General features: G+C 45.2%; 2 protein-coding genes across 2 annotated transcripts; one reads left to right on the top strand and one right to left on the bottom strand.

Moving 5' to 3' along the window:
• Positions 1-286: 286 nt before the first annotated feature.
• cpxm1a (carboxypeptidase X (M14 family), member 1a) lies at positions 287-10,761 on the top strand. Its single transcript, XM_070979053.1, has 13 exons — positions 287-714; positions 1,974-2,083; positions 2,941-3,080; positions 3,355-3,439; positions 4,479-4,629; positions 4,759-4,847; positions 5,003-5,126; positions 5,920-6,116; positions 6,360-6,539; positions 8,161-8,455; positions 9,337-9,476; positions 9,598-9,700; positions 9,840-10,761. The coding sequence occupies exons 1-13, from the start codon at positions 315-317 to the stop codon at positions 10,184-10,186; spliced, it is 2,361 nt and encodes a 786-aa protein (XP_070835154.1). The 5' UTR covers positions 287-314; the 3' UTR covers positions 10,187-10,761.
• Positions 10,762-11,566: 805 nt separating this feature from the next.
• wdr32 (WD repeat domain 32) lies at positions 11,567-19,207 on the bottom strand. Its single transcript, XM_070978464.1, has 7 exons — positions 18,597-19,207; positions 17,925-18,038; positions 17,577-17,774; positions 16,569-16,771; positions 16,189-16,269; positions 15,945-16,090; positions 11,567-15,414 (listed from the first exon to the last, which is right to left on the bottom strand). Exons 1-7 carry the CDS (start codon positions 19,061-19,063, stop codon positions 15,043-15,045), a joined length of 1,581 nt encoding a protein of 526 aa, XP_070834565.1. The 5' UTR covers positions 19,064-19,207; the 3' UTR covers positions 11,567-15,042.
• Positions 19,208-20,859: the final 1,652 nt, after the last annotated feature.

The following is a 20,859-nucleotide window of genomic DNA, read 5'->3' as shown; positions in this document are numbered from 1 at the left end:
ATTTGTTGATTATATTTTGCATTATTTATGTGAACATGCAGAACTACTAACTGAAGTCATCAAATAGACGTTGTGGAGTAAATGAAGCAGGATAGAAATATAAAGTGTCAAAAAAGGTAGGCTGCAAATACTTCAGAACCGTACTGCAATACTCTCCAAAGCTATGTATTGATATATGGGTCAGTGGTGCACACATAACCCACATTACGGTTTTTGAATCGTGTTTTTCGCGGTAGTTGGCTGGAATTTTGGCAGGGAATTTTGGGAGGGAGGGTGAAGGGAGGTGGGATTGAGGAGGAGGAGGAGGGCTGTGGATGGAGGTCTGGCTCTGTCAGATCCACATAAACCGGCCGGGGACTTTTTTTTCCCTCACTCTGCTGCAGCAAACAAAGAGGAAGATGGAGAAGTCACTGTGCGTGTTGGCTGCACTGATTTTTCTGCGTGGGCTTTCAGACGCGGCGCTGATGGAAGATGCGTCCGCCGAGAGTTTCTCTGGATTCAGCAACGGGACCACAGCTGAGTCTGTCACTGTGGAGCCGCAGCACCACAGCACAGACCCACCGACTGCAACCACAGCCCGGACACGAGCATCCACCACCGGCAGAGACGAGGAGGTGGACCCCAAGACCATCAGCAGAGACAGCGGAGACGAACACAACAGCAAAGAGGAAGAAACAAACGGCAGCAAGACAGAAGACAAGAAAACAGGACTGGGTAAGAGAAAAAATACAGAAATAAATAAATAAAAAAAATCAGTCAAGTAGAGCTCTTTAACTTTTTACATAAAGCTGTGAGAATCCAGAGAGACTTCAGGATGATTAAACCCAATTATTAGTTAAGGAAGCACTTAACCAATTAATCAATGGTGCCTTCAGGGACCCAGTGAGCGCATGAAGTACTCACCAAGTGAAAGTCCTGCACTGAACTTTTACTGAAGTAAAAGTGCAGAAGTATTGGCATGAAGGTACAGTTAAAGTACCAAAGGTAAGTAAGTACTCCGTGTGCAGAATGGCTCATTCAGAGTACTGAATTACAATCAGTGATGCGTTTAAGTGAGCTTCGTAAATCTGTAAAACGTAACATCATGTGGTTTCTAGAAACGTGGAGGGTTCGCTTCAATTTTTAAATTACTGAAAATAATTTTTTGTTTATTTGATTCTGTTCTATGCTGCAGGGTAATCCAGAGCTTCTTCACATACAATTACTTTCGTGATCAATAGTTAATCGATGAGTTGTTTTGCCTATAAAATGCCAGAAAATAGCCAATAACAAGAAGATGTTTAATTTGCTGCAGCTAATAAAAAGGTCTACAAATTGCTTGTTTGACTGTCCAACAGTCCAAAACCCATAAAGATATCTAGTTTACCTTCACAGAAGATTAAAAAAACAGCAATTATTTCCATTTGAAAAGCTTCAACTAATTGATTGATCAATTGATAATAGCTCTAAAGAAGCGCTGTTGCAGACCTCCTGAAGCATCTTTATTTTGCTCCTTTTTCTTTCATTTTTGAAGATGTTGCCATGAAAAACATCTTTTGACCTAAAGGGAACAAACACAGTGGTTTTGCTCAGCCAGCGCCGGCCGTGCTTGTGATTAATGGGATTGTTATTGCCTGTTTCCAAAGCCATAAAATACCCTGCAGCTCTGACTCTCGACTCGCTGCTCCGCTGCATGTTTGACTTTACTCTCTTGGCCCTCGGCTCGGTCTCAGATTACATTCAAACCCTCCTAGGATTCATGTCTCTGCAGTTTCCTCTGGAGAGGCCCTCCTAACTTCACTGAACTGACCCAGGATGATTAGAGATATTCCACACAACTGCTGGGACCTCTTATTACATCAGCCGTGTATTTGCTTACTCAGAGAAACCAGAAAGAGGGTTTTTAACCCCTCAGCAGCCAGTCCCAGAGTCTGCAGACAAGCGCAGACACAAACCCAAAGAAGATTTTATCTCTTGGCTCCTTTTCCTTCCAGACTGTCCTCCCCTCGGCCTGGAGTCCCTGCGGGTCGACGACAGCCAGATCCAAGCGTCGTCCTACCAGCGAACCGGTCTGGGTCCTCACAGGGGGAGGCTGAATATCCAGGTTGGTCTCCATCTGGATTGTTGGATTGAATTGTTTAATTGTTTGGTCCTTACTCAAGTGATTCTGATTATTGCTATAAAATATAAATGAACTAATACATTCTGATGTACTATTATACTGTAAGGTACACAGTATATAAAGAAGTTGAAATCAGCGCCTGTCAGCTGCAGCGTTTGTGATGCTTATAGATTAATCATCACTAATTTAGTGCAGCGATTGACAATATTAACACGCAGATGTACGCTAACATTAGCTGGTTAGCACTAGACACAAAGCGTAGCCGAGGCTGATGGGAATGGGAATAGTTTCGTGGGTATTTGGTCATACATACAAGAAAATGAAGAAATTTAACCCGATGATGGCGCTAGAAAGAAAGTCAGAGGAGCACCAGAGTTATTAGGACTCATCCTCTGGAGATCATGAATGTCTGAATTTCACAACAATCCACCCAACAGTTTTTTAGATGTTGTGTTGTGGAGTCAGTCATCTAATCGATCAATACACTGTTTCAGCTCTAAACTGTGATAAAAATGATGTAATGTCCATCATTTCGGCTCCATATTTATTGAACTAATGGGCTATTTGCTTTAATTGGCATGTAAAATTAGCACCGTACTGACTGGATTTGCAGTAGAAAGCGTTCCTGTCGAGTACTGTAAAACGCTGAGCCAGCAGTGCTCTTCACCATCCCAGCCACCCCCGTCATGTTCTGCAGTCTGAAAGCAATTATTTTACAATCAGGTCAACACCAAAATCTTATGCAATGCTGCACACTGAGGCCGAGCCACGAGCGTCTGGGGTTGCTTTAATGGATTCTGCAGTTGAACAAAAAACTTCTGTGTAACATGTGTTTTCAGTCTGGCATTGAGGACGGGGACCTTTACGATGGAGCCTGGTGCGCCGCGTACAAGGACCAGCACCAGTGGCTGGAGGTGGACGCCATCCACCTCACCCGGTTCACCGGAGTCATCCTGCAGGGCCGAAACTCCATCTGGAGGTCAGGTAGTATCAGGATTCAAATGAAATCTGAAACTGCTGCTAAAAGCTAAAATGACTGCTTGCACACTGGTTTGTTGACAAGATGATAGCATGTTTGTGCAGAGTGGACCCACAGAGGGTGAGCGGTTACACGCAGATGAACTGCACTGTGGAAATTACTTCTTCTTAATATGCTGCAGGTTTTTAAAATTCTGTTATGTGCAACAGAACACAATGTTCCTTCACTGCATTGACAGCCATTAAAATGGACTTCTTGTCTGTCTTCCTTACAGTTGGGACTGGGTCCACACCTACAAAGTGCAGCTGAGTAATGACTCTGTGGACTGGGAAACCTGCATGAACGGGACAGAGGAGGCAGTAAGAACCACCTTTTGTTCTGTGTTCTCTGATATGAGGAATGTACAGGCAGCGACTGGTGGACCTCACGCAGATGGAAAACAGATTAAAGTGAAACAAACAAAAAAGATACAGAACAGGAGAAAAGAGAATATCGCAAGAAAGTGGAATTAGTGGTTGGCATAATAACTTTAATTACAAATGCTTTTCCCGTGTGTCTGTTTGTGCCTCCAAAATGAGATAATCAAAGTGTGTATTCTAACTTAAACACACCTTCAAGAAGGCTGCGACATTCAGGCGGAAATACAAAAAAATGAAAGGTTTGATGAACCTTCACCTTAAACTAAAGGCTTTCCAGTCTGACACCACAGTGAGCTGGACGGGCTTTTTTTTAAAGTCTGATCTCTTTCCAACGAGCTGGAGGCGAAACAGAAAATTCTTTGTGCTGTCTTTGATTTTAAGGTTTTCACCTCTGCCGAGGATCAAGTTCCAGTCCTGTTTGCTTTTTGTTGTCTCTCGTGTCTGAGACTTTTCAACAGAATTCAGTGAGGCTCGGTGGAAAGCTCGTCCAAAGGTCGAGAAACAAGTTTCAGTTTCAGATGCTTCTTTTATTATGAGCAACCACACTTGAATGAAAAACATCTGGCCAGAATGTCCCATGATTCTCTCCCATTCTGCGTATTTTGGTGTAACTCCAGATCCAGATGTCTTCAGAAATGTTAGCAACACTGTGAGACTGTGTGCAACATGCATTCAGTGGCAATGCTACCAAGCTAATGGTTAGCAGGTACAGTGTTTACCCTCTTAGTTTAGCTTGTTAGCGTTAGTGCTTATTAGCACTGAACACAAAGTACACTGAGGCTGATGGGAATGTCATTAGTTTTGCAGGTGTTCAACCAAAAACTGAAGCACTGGACAAATTAAAATTTTAACCTGATGATGGCGCTACAGGAGGTCAGAGGATGCTGTAGGATTCATCTTCTGGGAACCACGATTGCACAAAATTTCACTCCAATCCATCCAATAATTTGTGTCACTCATGTCATGTTGAATTGTGCAGATCTTTGAAGGAAACCAGAACCCAGAGACCCCGGTGCTCGCACTCCTCCCTGTTCCCACCGTCGCCCGTTTCATCCGCATCAACCCTCAGACCTGGTACTTCAACGGCACCATCTGCCTCAGGGCGGAGATACTCGGCTGCCGTGTTGATGGTAGGAGGAAATGCTGCGGTGGAGAGAGCAGTAATGATTCATATGAATGGTTTCACTTTCAGGAAAAAAGCTAGCTGGTCTTTTGTCTGTCAGTCAACAAAAGGAGGTCAATGCCCTCTTTCTGTGCAGGTCCGACTGACAGCTACTCCTCGGAGCGAGAACCAGGATCAAAGGACACTCTGGACTTCAGACACCACAACTACAAAGAGATGAGAAAGGTTGGAGGCCACACATGCTCGATGACTAACTTTGGTTCCCCTAAAGTTAATGCCAGCGTTTTTACTCAGACTCGTAACAGTTTGCAGGTTGACTCAGTGTTCAGATTTAACCCTTTGAAAGACTTTGAGTCCATCTTGTCTTCTTAACCCTGCAGCTCATGAAGTCTGTGACCGATGAGTGCCCGGACATCACCCACGTCTACACCATCGGGAAGAGCTACAACGGCCTCAAACTGTACGTCATGGTGATCTCAGACAACCCCAGCAAACATGAACTAGGTAAGAGCGTCTCCTTTGTGAGATGAGTTGAGTTTCTGGACCAGACTTCTTCCTGTTTCTCATGTTACCCTGACTTTAGCTGCCCGGGGGCCCAGTTCAACATCCTGCAGTGTTTATACAGGCTCTTCTCTGCAGCAGCACCACGCAGGGAGGCCGGGGTGTCTTGTAGAGACGGCCTCTCTTCTGTAAACAAACCGATAGCGGGTTGAAATCAGACTTCTCTGTGATGTTCGGACGCAGGGTGCTGCGGCCACTCTGCATCCGCCAGAACTTTTATTAAATGAAGTGCAGCTTTCCGTCCTTCTTTCCAGACAAATGGCATGAACAGATTTCGAAACCGCCTCACTCGCTTCACATAACGGGAATGTAGGTTATTTACAGTGTCAACAGCTGATTTACATTTCAGTGGTTTCATGGTGAAGTGATCTCTGGGGCCAAATCGTTGTTGGCGTTGTGCGTTTTCGTATTTTTTGAGTTACAAGATGTACTGATACATCAAGTGCATATTTTGGGTCTTTGGACTTTGAGCTTGAGGAATGTCTGCCATCAAGTCTGGCCAACCTGTTTATGATTACTGGCCAAGTGAGTCAGCTTCACACTGTTGCTTAACACGAAAGGGTTGGAAGTTGTATCAGAATGATTGAATATGTTCCTGATGTGCCTCTGGGCTTTAACTTTAACCTACTTCACATTTAGCCTGTCCTGCAACTTTAAGTGGACGTCGATTCAGACAAATCCCTCCACATTTATTGCTTGGCAAGTGAAGCGGCTCTCTAAATGTTCCTCTTGGCAGGTGAGCCCGAGTTTCGCTATGTGGCGGGCATGCACGGCAACGAGGCTCTTGGCCGAGAGCTGGTCCTCAACCTCATGCAGTACTTGTGTCGAGAATACAAGAAGGGCAACCAGCGCGTCGTTCGGCTGGTGACGGAGACGCGAATCCACCTCCTGCCCTCCATGAACCCTGATGGATATGAGGGAGCTTATGAGAAGGTGGGTGAAGTGTGCAGTTCTTTACATCTTAATTTATGAACATCCTGTTGAAAAAGGAGGCGAGGGATCAGTTCAATCCAGTAAAGCAATGGAGACCTCCTGGTATCTGAATGGTTAAGGGTCACACCATATAAAGGCAACGTCCCTGGTACCATTTCAGCCTTTGTGCCATGTAGCTTGGGTTTATATGAATCCATCCATTGTAGATACTAGCTCTGCTTCTGTGTGACTGATCTGCTGCAGGGCTCAGAACTGGCCGGCTGGGCTGAGGGACGATACAGCTTTGAAGGAATCGACCTGAATCACAACTTTCCAGACCTGAACAACATCATGTGGGACGCCCAAGAGACCGCAGCAGACAAGTCCAAAGTCTCCAACCACTACATCCCCATCCCAGAGTACTACACGAAAGAGGACGCCATGGTAAGGACATGAAGCTCTCTGGTAAACAACCATTGCAGTGGTGGAGGAAGTGTTCAGATGCCACACTATGAAAATACTCCACTGCAAGTAAAAGTCCTGCATTCAAAACCTTACTTACTTATAAGCAGAATTTACTTGAAGTATGAAAAGTACAAGTATTCATAGTGACGTAAAATGTTCCCTTTCAGTGTTTTTCTCTTCTGTATGATGTTTGTGGATTAATATTACTGCTGCATTAATGTGTCAGGTATGTTTTCAAAATCCCCAAATTTGGAGAGCTAAAAGTAAAAACTGCAGCTGTCAGACAAATGCAGTAAAGGAAAAAGGACAATATTTAATAACGCTGAGATGTAGTGAAGTAGACGTATAAAGTTGCATGAAATGGAAATACGCAAGTAAAGTCCCTCGAATTTGTACTGAAGTACAGTAAATTGCTGAGCAAATTCAGCAATGTAGTTAGAGTCGCTTTGGCGTCATCTGGTGGTGGAATCGATAATGACACTGTGGCTGACGTCAGAAACAAGAATCATAACTTTCCTGTGTAAAAACATTAAAAGGCCCTTTGAAAACAGGCTCCGCTGTCTGACAAAAGAGTAAGACTCTGATATAGCAAATATTAGCAATTAATAAATATACTTTAGACATTTCAGAGAAGAGATTTGAACGATTCCCTCACCAAAAGGACAAACTCTGACACTTCTGAAAGGATGACGTGACACTTCTTAAAGTAGGCTATTAATACATAAATGTAGGTCACACTGAAAAGCAGTTCTTGAGGGCAGTGTGTGTGTGTGTGTGTGTGTGTGTGTGTGTGTGTGTGTGTGTGTGTGTGTGTGTGCATGTGTGTGTGTGGGTGACAGTTTAAAAAGAGGAAAATAATGTTTCCACAGTAGTGGCATGCAAGCCACCAATCAGGAAGTAATTTCAGAGCCAAGAGAGCTGTGGTTTTCCTGGAAGCCCGATCGTTGTCACTCAGTGTTTGGTAACAGTTAAAGGCGAACGTTGAAGCTTCCTGACACACAGCAAAAAGATCACCAAATATAAAACAAACTCACTTTAAAAGTAGGATTTTTTATGTTAGTTTCTGCTGGTTGGCATGTCACTGGTAGGTTTTTTCCACCCTCAAGTGACATTTCCAGCTTTTAGATGGAAACACATGGCAGAAGGGAGCTTGGACAGAGACTGGTACAGTGGTTGAACAGAGCATCACCCACAGAATCTGAAATCCACGGAAAAAACTGCCTGCTGCTGCCAGCGCTTCTCTGTTCGATCCATAAGTGAAGCCTGGGAGCCAAAACTATCACAACAAAGTCCACAAACACTGGAGTTAGAGGTCAAATACGTCACGAAAGGCAGATGTTTCGCAAGTATTAATCAGTGATATTAAAATGTATTTCTTTATAAGCCTTTTTCTTTTTCTTTATCCACCTTCACAGTCTCTTTTTTAACCATTTATTGCACCTGTGCTCATAAATAAACCATTAAACAAAACCTCTAACTTCAAGAAACAAATACAGATTTAATTTCTGTCAGAAGAATGAATTTGATGTTTAATTATGAGACTATTCCTCATAAATCTGTGTCTGTAAAGTGAGCTAACAAAGGCTGCTCACCCTGCCAGGTGGCCCCGGAGACGCGCGCCGTCATCAGCTGGATGCAGGACATCCCCTTCGTGCTCAGCGCCAACCTCCACGGGGGGGAACTGGTGGTCACGTATCCCTTCGACTGCACCCGGGACTGGGCCCCGCAGGAGGACACCCCCACGGCGGACAACGCCTTCTTCCGCTGGCTGGCCACCGTCTACGCGTCGACCAACCTGGTGATGGCCAACCCCGACCGCCGCATGTGCCACTACGAGGACTTCCAGCCGCACAACAACATCATCAACGGCGGAGCGTGGCACACCGTCCCCGGCAGTGAGTCCCCTCAGGGAGCCCGCTGACACATGGAGGCCATCTGAGGAGGTTTAGTCCAGAAGTGCTGTTATGGGAGAGGATGTTTCCACACATGATAAGAGTTGAAGAAATGTTTCTACCGGTGGACAAACATCCTCTCAGAGCACTTTGAATTTAGACAAAGGTCCCTAAAATCTCTAACTTAACGTCTGGTTTGTCTTTGCAGGCGTCCCCATGATAGAAATATCATTAAAGTACAGAAAAGTCATTACAAGTACACTTTGAACAGTCTGTTTGACATATACTTTTAAAAAGTGTACTTCTAAATAGATGAAATTCTACTTAAATTTATCGAAGATGAATATACTAATTCTGTAATACTTAAAGTGGTATTTCAAAGTAGTTGGAAAATGTGTACTTTATTGTAAATGTGGTATAAATTGTACTTAAAAAGTGCACTAAAGTACAAATACTTTTAATAATACTAAAGCATACTAATTTTCAAATCCTTTATGAGCCCGCTGAACGAAGATGTACTTTAATTCACTTTTGAAGTATATCTCCAACACATTGGTGATATAATACAATTGTACTACGAGTGTGTTTTGGATACTTCAGTACACTTAAAGTTTACTTTCACATTTCACATTACTCAAGTGGTACTCAAGGAGCACTCGAGGACACTTCAGTATACTTAAAGGTGACAAAAATAGCACAAAGTGTACTTAGTGCATTCTTCAAGAAGTAGAATTCAAGTGTAATATTTTTTCAGCGTACGTTGAATTAAGTTGTTTAAAACCTTAATCATAAATGTTTGTGCTGGCTGATGAGATTTATAACCTTTTATAGGTAATCAAATGTGTTTTACTCCTTAAATTTACTAATTCTATGGTTTCCTGCAGGCATGAACGACTTCAGTTACCTGCACACCAACTGCTTCGAGGTGACGGTGGAGTTGTCCTGCGATAAGTTCCCTCACGCCAGCGAGCTTCCCATCGAGTGGGAGAACAACAAGGAGTCTCTGCTGGTGTACATGGAGCAGGTCAGTCTGCAGCTACGGCATCCAGGCTGGATCACACGAGCCCTCGGCTGCCCAAAATGAAACCATTTCTGTGCGTCCGCCTCTCCGGGTCCTCACAGTGCAGCATTTCCTTTAAACGCAGGTTCACAGAGGCATCAAGGGGGTGATCAGAGACAAGCTGACCAAAAAAGGAATACCTGACGCCATCATCAAGGTGGAGGACCACGACCACGACATCCGATCAGGTCTGTCAGCTCTCCTTTCTGATGAGCAGGGCGTCAATGCAGAACATCCCCTTTGGTTTCTTCTAGGATGAAGGAAACTGAGAGAACAGTGTTTACATTTCCGCTGTAGAGACAACAAAATCCATTTTTGTTTCCTCAGCTAATGACGGGGACTACTGGCGTCTGCTGAACCCAGGTGAGTACCAGGTGGTGGTCTGGGCCGAGGGTTACTTCCCGTCCATGCGTCAGTGCCACGTGGGAATGGAGCCACGTGCCACCATTTGCGACTTCACCCTGACCAAGACCCCCATTCAGAGGCTGAAGGAGATCCGGGCCAAAGGAGGCAAGATCCCCCAGGACCTTCAGCTGCGTCTTCGTGCTCTGAGGCTCCGCAAGCTTCGCGCCAGCACCAAGGCCATTAACCGCCGCCGGGAGAGCCAGCGGGGGCGGCAGGAGCAGCTGCTGCAGGCGAGGAGGGCTCGGTCCTCCGGATCCCGGAGAGCGTGAGAGCAGACGAGGAGCTGAAGAAGCCTCCAACATGAGCCGGATGAGGCTGAAGGAGTTCAGCTCAAACGGATATGAGTATTTACTGAGAGGAGGAGGAGTTATTAAAGGGTCAGTTCAGCCATTTTTACAAAAGTATATTTTTTTTATCAGTGATATTAAGACATGCCGCTTTATGTGGTGAGGTTTTAGAACACCTGAGATCTGTACATCCACCAACGCGGCTTTAAAATATACAAGAAGAATCAACAGTGAAATATTTGAGTGAACTGACCCTTTAAAACACATGAAACCATGACAGTCACACAAGCTCTTACAGACGTTGACAGGATACTTAAAAAGCAGGATTTTTAATCCAAAACCAGAACACAAACTGAGTCACTTCTAAAAGATTACACAGATGTGGAACTTTTTGAAGGGTAAAGGACATCTCCACATGTATGAACACTCACTTGACTAGATTTTGTTTTACTGGGCATTACGGCTGATGATGCTGTAGTGTTTGTTTCTTATCTGCAAGACGACTGAGTTGAGAATTTAACTGTCAGCTGGTCTGATATGTGACAGGTTTTTTTCTAACACTGTGTCTGTTTTTGTTTGACAAAAGTCCAAGAGGGCCATAAAATCACAAATAAATATGACTTATTGTGTTATCTATGTTATCTAGCAGTGGTTCCAACCTGGGGGTTGAGACCCCTCAAGGGGTCATAAAAATAAAGAGGCCGTGCATAGGCAGATGCTAACGGTAAGCAGGTGATAATGTTTACCACATGCGCCATCTTAGCTTAGTGTGTTAGCATGCTAACATTTGCTAATTAGCACTAAACGGTAAAAGCACAGCTGAAGCTGGTCATTCGTTTTTCCATGTCTTTGCTCATAAACCAGTAAGTACTTGAAATGTTTTAAGCTAGTACCTCATGGTGGCGCTAGAGGGAAGCTCAGGAAATCAAAGTAATTAATCATCTGTAAACCCCGAATGTTGGTACACATTTTGTGCTAATGCCTTTAGTAGACATTTCACTGGATATGTGAAAACCTGCTGGTGGCACCAGAAGAAAAATCAGGTCAGTAGGATTCATCGTCTGGGGACCATGAACATCTGCATCGAATGTCATGACAATCCAGCCAACAGATGTTGAGATTTTTCAGCATGGACCAAGGCGCTGGACCGACCGATCAAAAGACATTCCCACATCGTCGCCTCTTGGTCGGGACCCTTTGTTTGGGAATCTCTGGTTTGGAGGAAATGTAGACTTTGTTTCCTGTGACCTTGACTGCCATCTAGTGGTTGATCCTCCTTCATGTGTGGAGTTTTAATACTGGAATAAAAACCAAAATCCTGCAGAAGAGAAATACTGGACTCAAACACCAAACAGTCAGCAGTGCAAAAGAAGCTAACCTTTTTATTTCAGTGATAATAAGTACCATTTTAGTATCATTTTAACAGGAAACAACAGTGCGAGCAATTCAACATGTTTTCCGTCTCGTCCAGCCCTCCTCCAGCTGTGATCAGTTGAGGCGACAGTGCACAGGTAACACCAGAACTACTGAGAACATTCAATTAATCCACAACAGAATACAGGTAAAAACCCAGAACAGGACTGACCGACATAAACAAAGAGAACAAAATCGTAAAAATGAACCCGGTTGTGTTTAGTTGCTATACCTGAAGTGAAAATGGCAGATAAGACACTTCTCTCCGAAGAGCTTGTGAATAATAAGTGAAATAAAAGCAGCATTGAATATACAGCATGGCTGCACCTTTAACCTTCAGCTCAGTCAATTAAAACAACTATGAGCTTGCTGGGGTGCTTCTTAACGTCTGTATCTTTGGGAAACGAGTCCCAGAATTGACTGAACTGAAAGCGAAACGGACGCCATTTGTGAAATACGCACATTTTGAGCAGTTAACTGAGGTACAAAGTGTTGAAAGCGTCCTTCCTCAGTACATACAGGACCACGCTGTGAGCTGGACGTGTGTGCAGACGACTTCATCTTTTCACTTCAATCAATTTCTCAATCACTTTTTGTTTTCAACCATTTTGGGAAATGCACTTGTTACACTTTCCAGCTGTGGGCGATATGAAGCTATGGCGTGCAGCCGGTTAGCTTAGCTTAGCACAAAGTGGAAAGAGTGAGGAAACAGCAGGCCTGGTTTGGTCTAACAGTGACAAAACCTGCCTGTAAATCTCACTAATTGACTCAGTACAAGTGTAAAAACATCTTGTTGCTGTTTCACAGGGGTTAGCTTAATGTCCTGGACTATTTCTTTGTTGTTTGAAGCAGAAACAGATTCAACAAACCAAAAGACAGAAAAGCTCTTTCCTGTTTCCACTCCTGTGCTGAGCTAAGCTAACCGACTGCTAGCGTTAACGTAGCTCATCCAACTTCTGGCAGGAAAGAGAATAACCTTCTTTCCAAAAATGTCCAGCAATTCTTTTAAAATCTAAGCTTTTGCCACATGTAATGATTATTTTAATCCATAACAGCAAATGTTCACGTTTCGTTCTCAGCTCACAATTCACCGCAGAGGGGAAGCGCTGGCCTGTGCAAGCGGAACTTATTTTGGCATCTGACGGCTCCACACAGAGAATCAACCTCGTATAAATAAGAAAGGAGAATCTTCATAAAGGCTAGTATGCATAGTAGTATACGCTAATGTCTACTGTGTACGTGATATCTAATCTGCAGTCAGTCAGTGTGAACGGGGACCAGCTTACACTCGGTGTAGCGCCTGTGCTTGGCTCTTACAGCAGCTATACTACAGTGGTTGAAAACACAAAAGCGTCGGCGACACTAACAGTCAAAGCAATCCGCTCGCTCCTTCGACAGGAAAAAAAACCTGACCAGTCACCTTTCTGACAACACTGTAAAAACGAGAAACTGGGAGTGATGTGGGAGAAAAACCAAACACTGATGTGGATCAACACGCTCTTCAAAAAACCAACAAAATGAGGTACACGGTCGAAAAACAAGTCAAATGGATCTTGGCAACACATTCGTCCAATAAAGGTTAAACAACTGATGCTGAGGCAACTGCTTCTGACACAAACCGCCACCCAAAAAGCCAACAAGCTGACTGAAGGACGAGGCTGACGGCTGCTGTCTGTGACGCTAAATACTGATGCATCTGATTCCTCTGGACCACAGCGCTCCAACGTCGTCAAAAATAATTAAAAACACATCAGTGAGCTGCACCGGCTGACATGTTCCTTCATATCAACAAGGGTATTTCTATCAATCCCATATAAGCTCCTGCTGCTGTAATACTCATCAGAAGTGTGTATTCCTCCGCGGCTGAAAGTAGTCCCCAGCAACTTCACTATTTACTCCAGTTTGAGAAACGTGTGCTACAAACTACAGCGGCCAGCTGTCAGCAGATCACTGAGCTTTATTTAAAAAGGCTGTTTTAAAGATTTACATCTGCAGCAGGAATCAGGGGGTTGGGCCTGAGTGCCAGTGCGAAGCATCGAGAGGCGGACTACCACGCTATGTGTACAAAATACAGGATAATGCCAACCTTATCTTTTAGGGAAGAAATATGCAGCTGTACTATTTGCTTTGCAGAATGTGAAAATGTTGCAGCAGTGGTTTGTGGGTCTGGACAGCGTGAAGTTTCCATTCACAGGCTTAAGATAAAAAACACACAAACTGTGAAATGAGAAGTGAATCTAATAAAAAACTCGTCCTAAAGCGGGTTCGACGGTGGCAAAGAGCGAGCGAAGAATCAGAGGACGATGAACAAGCAGCGCCGACATTAACACACAAAAACAAAAAGACCGCTAAAGAGCGTGAAGGCGGAGACGGGGCGGAGGTGGACAACAAAAGGTGACACGTATGTAAACTGGAAAGGCGTTGATGAGGAGGTCCTTGAAGTCAAGGGGGGTCAAAGTTCAGATTGTATGAGCAGAGAAGCAGCACCTGTGGAGAAGGCATGAGCAGAGCGGAGCAGCTGAGCGCGACACGACCCGCGGCGGAGGACGCCGCGTGGAGACGAGCGCCTGCGTCAGGTCGATGGATTAATATCCGTCCGTCCGGTTGCATCTTTAGTGTTTTTGTCCCGAAACAGCAACATCCGGATGTGCCGAGTCTTCTACCGCAATAGAGGCCAAAATTAATCTTTAGTATGAAAAAGAGCCACAGACGAGCTGTTTGTTTCCGACTGATTCAACGATCCACAGCCTCGAGGGTCGGCCGTCCGTCCCTCTCCTCGGTCTGGACGGGAGTATAGTCTGAAAAGCCCCGTGAGGCTTTTTTTCTGTTTTGTTTTCAGTTCAGAGTTCGAGAGGCTGACATTTTTCATCCTCGGCTGCAGCCTGGTCGAAGGGTCACAGCTGACGCCTTCTCCTCCTTCCATCTTTTTTTTTTTCCAGGTCAGCGGACGGTTCCCACCCAAACAAACTCAGTCTGCTTCACAGCTGCAGACCTGGGCTCACGAGCACTTACAGTATTTTTTTAAGGTTTGCTTCGTCCCTTTTAGGTGGGTGGCGTTTTCCATACAGATTGTCCGGCAGAGCTTTCACTGTGAGTCCGATCCAGCAAACGGCACCCATCCACTTCAGCACTTTAAAACAAATGCTCGGAAATGCTATTCGGGGTTCCCACAGATTCAGATTTCTTATTTAAAATTGAATTTCCTTTGATGGTTTTGATATAATTTACACCAAAGGACACAAAGGACGCCATGTCACGGTGTAGAATTGGACTTTGCACAACAAAAACCTGCATATATTCATTGACAAGAGTTTAAAATCCTAGAAAATATGCAGCTGTGTGAACGCTCAGAGGCGTCCCTCTCTGGATCTGCGCAGGAACCCTGAGCAGCACTTCTCTCTCCAGGTCTGCAGCGCGTCGTCCTGCTAAAACTTGGGCTGGTAAAGGGCGACGCGTCCACTGAGGCAGCCCGAGGCCAGCTGGCAGTGCGTCGGGGAGAACTTGGTGGTGAGCACCACGTCGCTGTGCGAGTAGATGGAGCGGATCTCCCTGAGGCAGCTGGTCTGGACGGGCAGGCAGTCGGCCAGCTCGCCGCAGCTCTCGTCGAAGGCCAGCAGGCGGACGCCGTAGCCATACGGGGAGCAGATGAGGCGTCCGTCCGGGCTGAAGCACAGCTCTTTGATGTAGCCCCTGCCGACGTTGGCCTCCTCGATGTAGTGGGTGAGGCGGAGGGAGCAGCGGGGGGACACCAGCGGGCGGGTGGGTGCTCCCTCCTGGAACTCATACACACACGTCCACTGAGGAGACACAGGACAAAAGACAGAGACGCAGGATTAGAAGTCATCAATATCACACACCAGGGTCTGAAACTATCAACAGGGAAGCCATGCTTCATTTTCCAGGACCTTTCCAGGACCTTTCCAGGACTTTTCAGCAGAGATGTAGCTGGTATGATGGACAGGGATCACGCCGTACACCAACATGTTCCTCTCTGTGCCTTTTTTGCCTTGTTTTAATATTATACATTTAATTTTTAGAGTATCCCATCATTGTATTTTATTTTGAAAGTCTTCCATGCTTGCAAGTGCTATGTTCAAGACAATCAGTGCTTGTTAAATTTGTGACAGCTGACTAATATTCACAATGCATGTGGCCACTTTTCTAGTAAACTTCATTAACCACCTGAGAGCAGGATTTTTTTGTTTTTGTCTGCTACAGGCCACTGTACAACAAAAGGAGGCTTCAGGCTGCCAGACTGCCCCAAAAGAAGCAAATAATCTAAACAGTTCGGAGAGAACAGGCGCACCTGCTGCCAAACGTTTCTCACCTCCTGGTCGTCCATGTTGCTGGAGCATCGGATGAGCGTGGCCCAGCCTTTGGGGTGCAGCTGCAGGGAGGTGATGCAGTTCCCTCGGTCTCTCTCTCCAGGGATCTCTGGAGTCAAAACCTCCAGGCTGTTCCGCGGGGAAAGACCTGCGGGAACAAAGTTTGTGATAACTTTAAACTCCATCTGTGTCTCTTTTGTACAGGAGAGCCTCAGCTGACTGTTTCACACTGAGACGGTGTCTGACCTTCTCGGTGGGGGTGGATCTTGCTGGAGTCGTTTCCCTGGCGAGGAGTTCCAGCCGACCTGGACGCTGATGTGCCTCCATCTACAGAATCACAACAGGGTAAAAAATCATTTTCTATGAGCTTGCAGTTGTTGTCGTTGACGTGTTGCATGTGTGTCTGGCTGCTGCTCCTCTCCCTCTCCACGCCTCCCCTCCCCCAGCAGGTGCCTGCTCTCATTGGCTGGCGTCTGCAGGGCATCAGCCAGCTCTGGGATCTCCTCTTTGAACACTTCACACATTCGTAATGATCGAGCGCCAATTTGCAAGCATCACAGAAAGGAATTAACACACATTAACTGATTACGGGCAGATTGATTTTTTGATGGAGACTGCGATCTGACCTGAGCTGAGGGGGGTCCGTCGCGCTCGCAGCATGCGGTAGCTGCCCACCTCGAGGGACTGCGTGAGGTCCAGGTCGTGCAGGATGAGCAGGTACCCTGAGGAAGTGGAGATGAGCATCTTGGAACAGTCGGGCGTCAGACGCATCCTCATCAGGTAGCGGGTGTGGAAGAACTTTTTGTGCGGGCAGCCGTCCTCTGTAAACCTGCAGGGGGAGGACGGCGACAGGAGGCTTTACAGGCAGGTTGACGGCGTTTTCAAAAGGAAGTCAAGGTAATTCTGGTTAAAAGGGTTTGAACAGGAACTTCTTCAGAATTGTAAAGTTGTAGTTTTTATGTGATGGAGGGATGAAGGAAAGGGGGAGTTAAAAAGTGAGCGATGGGTTGTTTGGAGTTTCTGGTTCAGCATGACAAAAAGACTAGAAACGCACATTTTCCTTATATATATATGACTCATATATGAATGTATTTTTCCTTCCCGGCTGGTATTCGTGTTGGAAAACACAGAGCGAGACACTGACTGGATTAACTGAGAGCACTTTTGACAATCGATGAATCATTCATGCCATTTATTAAGAGAGAAAAGACAAATGTTCGCTGGTTTCAGCCTCTAACATTTGAGGATTTGTAGCTTTTCTCAGATTTAATTAATTTTAAATAAATATATTTGGGTTTCCGGCTGTTTATTAGATAAAATAAGCAGAATGAAAACATCACTTTGGTCTCAAAGAACTGCATGTTTTTAGCATTTTATAACATTTTTAAGACTCTCCAAACATTTGATTAATCAAAATATATATATATGAATCAATAATGACAAACAAGGTGAGTGAATGATTCATTTATGTCTCATTGTGTCAGACTGGAGAACCATGTAATAAATTATATCATAAAGGCAACGCACACATTCGTATGGTTCTTTTCACGTTTACCTTAAAACACACAGAGCAGATACCTTGACGCTCACACACACACACACACACACACACACACACACACACACACACTCACCTGTTAGTGTCCCACGTGATGACGTTGCCGTCGAAGCCAGACGTGACGAGGAGGCGAGTGTTGGTGTCGTACTCGATGTTCTTCACCCAGCTGGCGTGGCCGTGCAGCGAGCAAACCTTTGAGTTCAGCTTCCGCAGGTCCCACAGCGCGATGGTGGTGTCGTCGGAGCAGGTGGCGAACAAACGATTGTCCAAAAACCTGCAGACAGTCGGAGGAATTGACATAATTTGAGCGATCGTGCTGCCATCCTGGATCTTCTTACATTTCACTGCTCTGAGCTTCTACTACCTCGGGCCGTTGGACGTGGAAGCAGGACGCCGCGTGTTTTTCATGACTAGAGATACGAACCTTATGTTGTTGACGCAGTCCTCGTGGGCCTCCGTCAGGGTTTTGATGTGTCTGGATGAGATGGGATCAAACAGCAGGACCTCAGTCTGCTCACAGGCCACAGTCAGCACCGACCTGAGCACAGCAGACACACAAACAACATGTTTTTCAATACATGGAAACAAACACAACAATACTTCCACGTGCAGTAAAGACTTGAGTGTTTCCCGCCGTCACATGAGCCTTTAAACACATCTGACCCGACTGGACGCAGCTTGACCTGGTTTGGCTGCAGGATTTATTCCCTTATCTGCTGTCTGGCCACAGAGGCTTAAAGCCAGTGTGTTAACTGTGCAGGTGTGCTCACTGCTCAGTGGCGTTAGTTTGGAGAAATCCAAGAATTTCAGCTTGTCATGTTTTGGTTGTCAGGTGGTCAGTTTATAAATGAATTTTTACAAGTCTAGATGTCATGGTTAAGCTTATAAACTACGGCTGTTTCGGCAATAATATCAATGAGAGGGCTTTATGTGACCCGTGGACGGTCCAGACAGGTGAAACTGATGATGCAACTCAAGCACTTTCCAGGCTATTTAGCCTGTATTTTCAAACCCTTTCATTGCACTGTTTCAAACATTTTCCAGGCACCTGGGAACCCCGTGAAAGCGAACTCCGAGGCCTAAAGCGTCGTCTTACCCGTCCGGGGAGTACTCCAGGTTGAACACGGCTCCGTGGGTCTGCGTGCTCAGGTTGACGGACTCCACAGCCGGATTCATAGAGCAGTACAAACTGGTCATTGTCCTGAAGTTGTCCCTAGCTGGGTCCACAAACACCCCTCGTCTTATCGTCCTGCTCTGCAGCCATGAAAACAGGCTATTCCCCCTGCGGCTCTCGGTGCTGGAGTCTCCGCCTATTCCAGTCTGCGGCGCGGCGGCCGGCTGGCAGCCGGGCTCCCGCTCCTCGGGCGCCGCAGACCTCGCGCTGCCTTCCGTTCGGTCCCCGCCGCTCCCCGGCGGTGAAGGCGAACCCACCCGAGGCATGTCATCTTCCACGTCCGAGTCGTCGATGTCAGGGTCTTCGTCTTTGTCGGAGACGCTGCCGCTGTTGGGCCTGTCCTGCGACTCGTCGGCGTCCTCGCTGTCGCTCTGGCGCTCCGAGCTCATTGTCGCTTCTCTGGCGACCACACAGGCGTCTGTGTTTCGGGGCGCAGCGTCTCGGCTCAACGACGAAAAGTCGACCGACTCCGGTCACCTACCAAGCATGAAACCGTGTTTTCTTCCACCCCTTTAAGATGTCATGGCAGTGGATTTTAGCTGCATGGGTTACGATAGGCAAATTATGTTTTGTTGTCAGACTTGGCAGCGCCTTGTCGCGGCGCGTCAAACCGAACACTGTTAGCCAATATCGACGGGGAGAGTGTAGATTTAGCCTTCAAAATAAAAGCGCAAATTTGTGTGTAAAAAAAAAATTCTGCGTGTGCGTGTTACGTAGAAACAAATCACACTGGGTTTATTTCTCCTTAATTTCTAATTAAATTTTAATTTACTTGTGGTCGTTTGGGGGAATTGAATTACACAGGAATAAATCCATTTTTATCAAAAAATGTTTTAAGCTGAAAGGCCCAGGCGGAAGTTTAATGTTTTTGTTCCAATTAACTTGACACTTTTCTCCCCGTCAAAACAAATGTAAAATGAAAAGAAATGACGAAGTTCCGCTTCCTTGTCCATTTTGAGGCGCATACGTAGGTTGGTTGCTGCCATCTGCTGGACTAACACTGCAAGTTATTTAGTGTATTATACGTGATGGAGAGAAGCAGCATATCACAAATTAGTTATACTGTCATGCATTGGCCTCGATGCTCGGTCTTATGTTTGGATGTTTATTCTAACAAGGTTGTGAAGGGACGTGTTGCTATTCCTGAGGAGTCACAGGTGGGTTTTCAAAAAAGCTAAACCTAAAAATTAAATAATCAAATCACAAACTATGCAGCAAATGTTCTGGTACCATAAAAAAAGGCCAACTAAACAGGACTAAACTCAGGCTGTGATGACTCTGAGGTTTGTAAACTGTATATATTTGGTTTCTGGACTGTTTGCATTTGGCATCCTTCATGTCACATTACTGCTTCCCTCTGGATATAGTCCTCCTCAATGGGCATTCTGTGTAATTGCTTGAGTAGCTCTCATAAAAGTAAATAGCCATTTTCTGCCCTACTCACCGTCTCCGCTCTCTGTAATACTTTTTTACCCCGACAGGTTTATTGGCAAGTAGGTTTTTACAGAAAAGGAACTTGCCTCGGTATTTTGGTACATAATGGTCAACAGATTTAATATGAAAAATATCTGTTTTAAAATGTAAAGAGCTTGACGGTGTCTAAAACAAAAGGGTAGAATGTGCAAAATACTGACCCACAGTAATAAACAAAAAGTCAATGTGTGCTCATGTTACTATAATATGCTCCACTGCTTCTTTTCATGATCATACCCACTTTATTTTAGATTGGGTTTACTGTGTTGTCCTTTTGCTGTCACTGTTTTCCTCCACACTCTGCTTTTCCACTGATTTTGAAAGTCTAATATTAACTGCGACCAACTGTGAACCACAATAAAACACATTAAGACAAACTAAAGAAAAATTAAAATGTCACTGTACTGAAGTTAATGAAATGTCTGCAGTATAAACAGAAACTGATGTATGATGAAACACTACGTGTCACCATTTATCTCTTATGCATGTGCAAAGTGAGCCAAATGTGCATGAGGTCAAAGCAAACTGAAGGCTGGGTGAACCACAGAGACTGCATAGAAAACAAAGGTGTGTGTGTGAGTGCAGGATGCTGACAGACATTTAAATCAGCTGTGTGGTTGCAGGTGCAGACATCACAAAGGTTCACACTGGTCATTCGATAAAGTGTCAGATATCACTTTCGTAAGGCCAGAATGCTTCAATTTCCACTCAT

Source organism: Chaetodon trifascialis, chromosome 14, assembly GCF_039877785.1.
Source record: "Chaetodon trifascialis isolate fChaTrf1 chromosome 14, fChaTrf1.hap1, whole genome shotgun sequence".
NCBI classification, from domain to species: Eukaryota; Metazoa; Chordata; class Actinopteri; order Chaetodontiformes; family Chaetodontidae; genus Chaetodon; species Chaetodon trifascialis.
Note: the sequence above shows the minus strand (reverse complement) of the source record. Positions and strands in the feature narration are given on the sequence as shown.

Excerpts from the sequence above, each read along its gene's own strand:
- cpxm1a (XM_070979053.1), top strand. The coding sequence starts at position 315 with ATGGAGGTCTGGCTCTGTCAGATCCACATAAACCGGCCGGGGACTTTT. Across the intron at positions 2,084-2,940 it reads GGGGGAGGCTGAATATCCAG|TCTGGCATTGAGGACGGGGA; the intron begins GTTGGTCTCCAT and ends ATGTGTTTTCAG. Across the intron at positions 5,127-5,919 it reads CCCCAGCAAACATGAACTAG|GTGAGCCCGAGTTTCGCTAT; the intron begins GTAAGAGCGTCT and ends TCCTCTTGGCAG.
- wdr32 (XM_070978464.1), bottom strand. The coding sequence starts at position 19,063 with ATGAGCTCGGAGCGCCAGAGCGACAGCGAGGACGCCGACGAGTCGCAG. Across the intron at positions 18,039-18,596 it reads CTGGAGTACTCCCCGGACGG|GTCGGTGCTGACTGTGGCCT; the intron begins GTAAGACGACGC and ends TGCTGTGCTCAG. Across the intron at positions 16,091-16,188 it reads GATCCACCCCCACCGAGAAG|GTCTTTCCCCGCGGAACAGC; the intron begins GTCAGACACCGT and ends TTGTTCCCGCAG.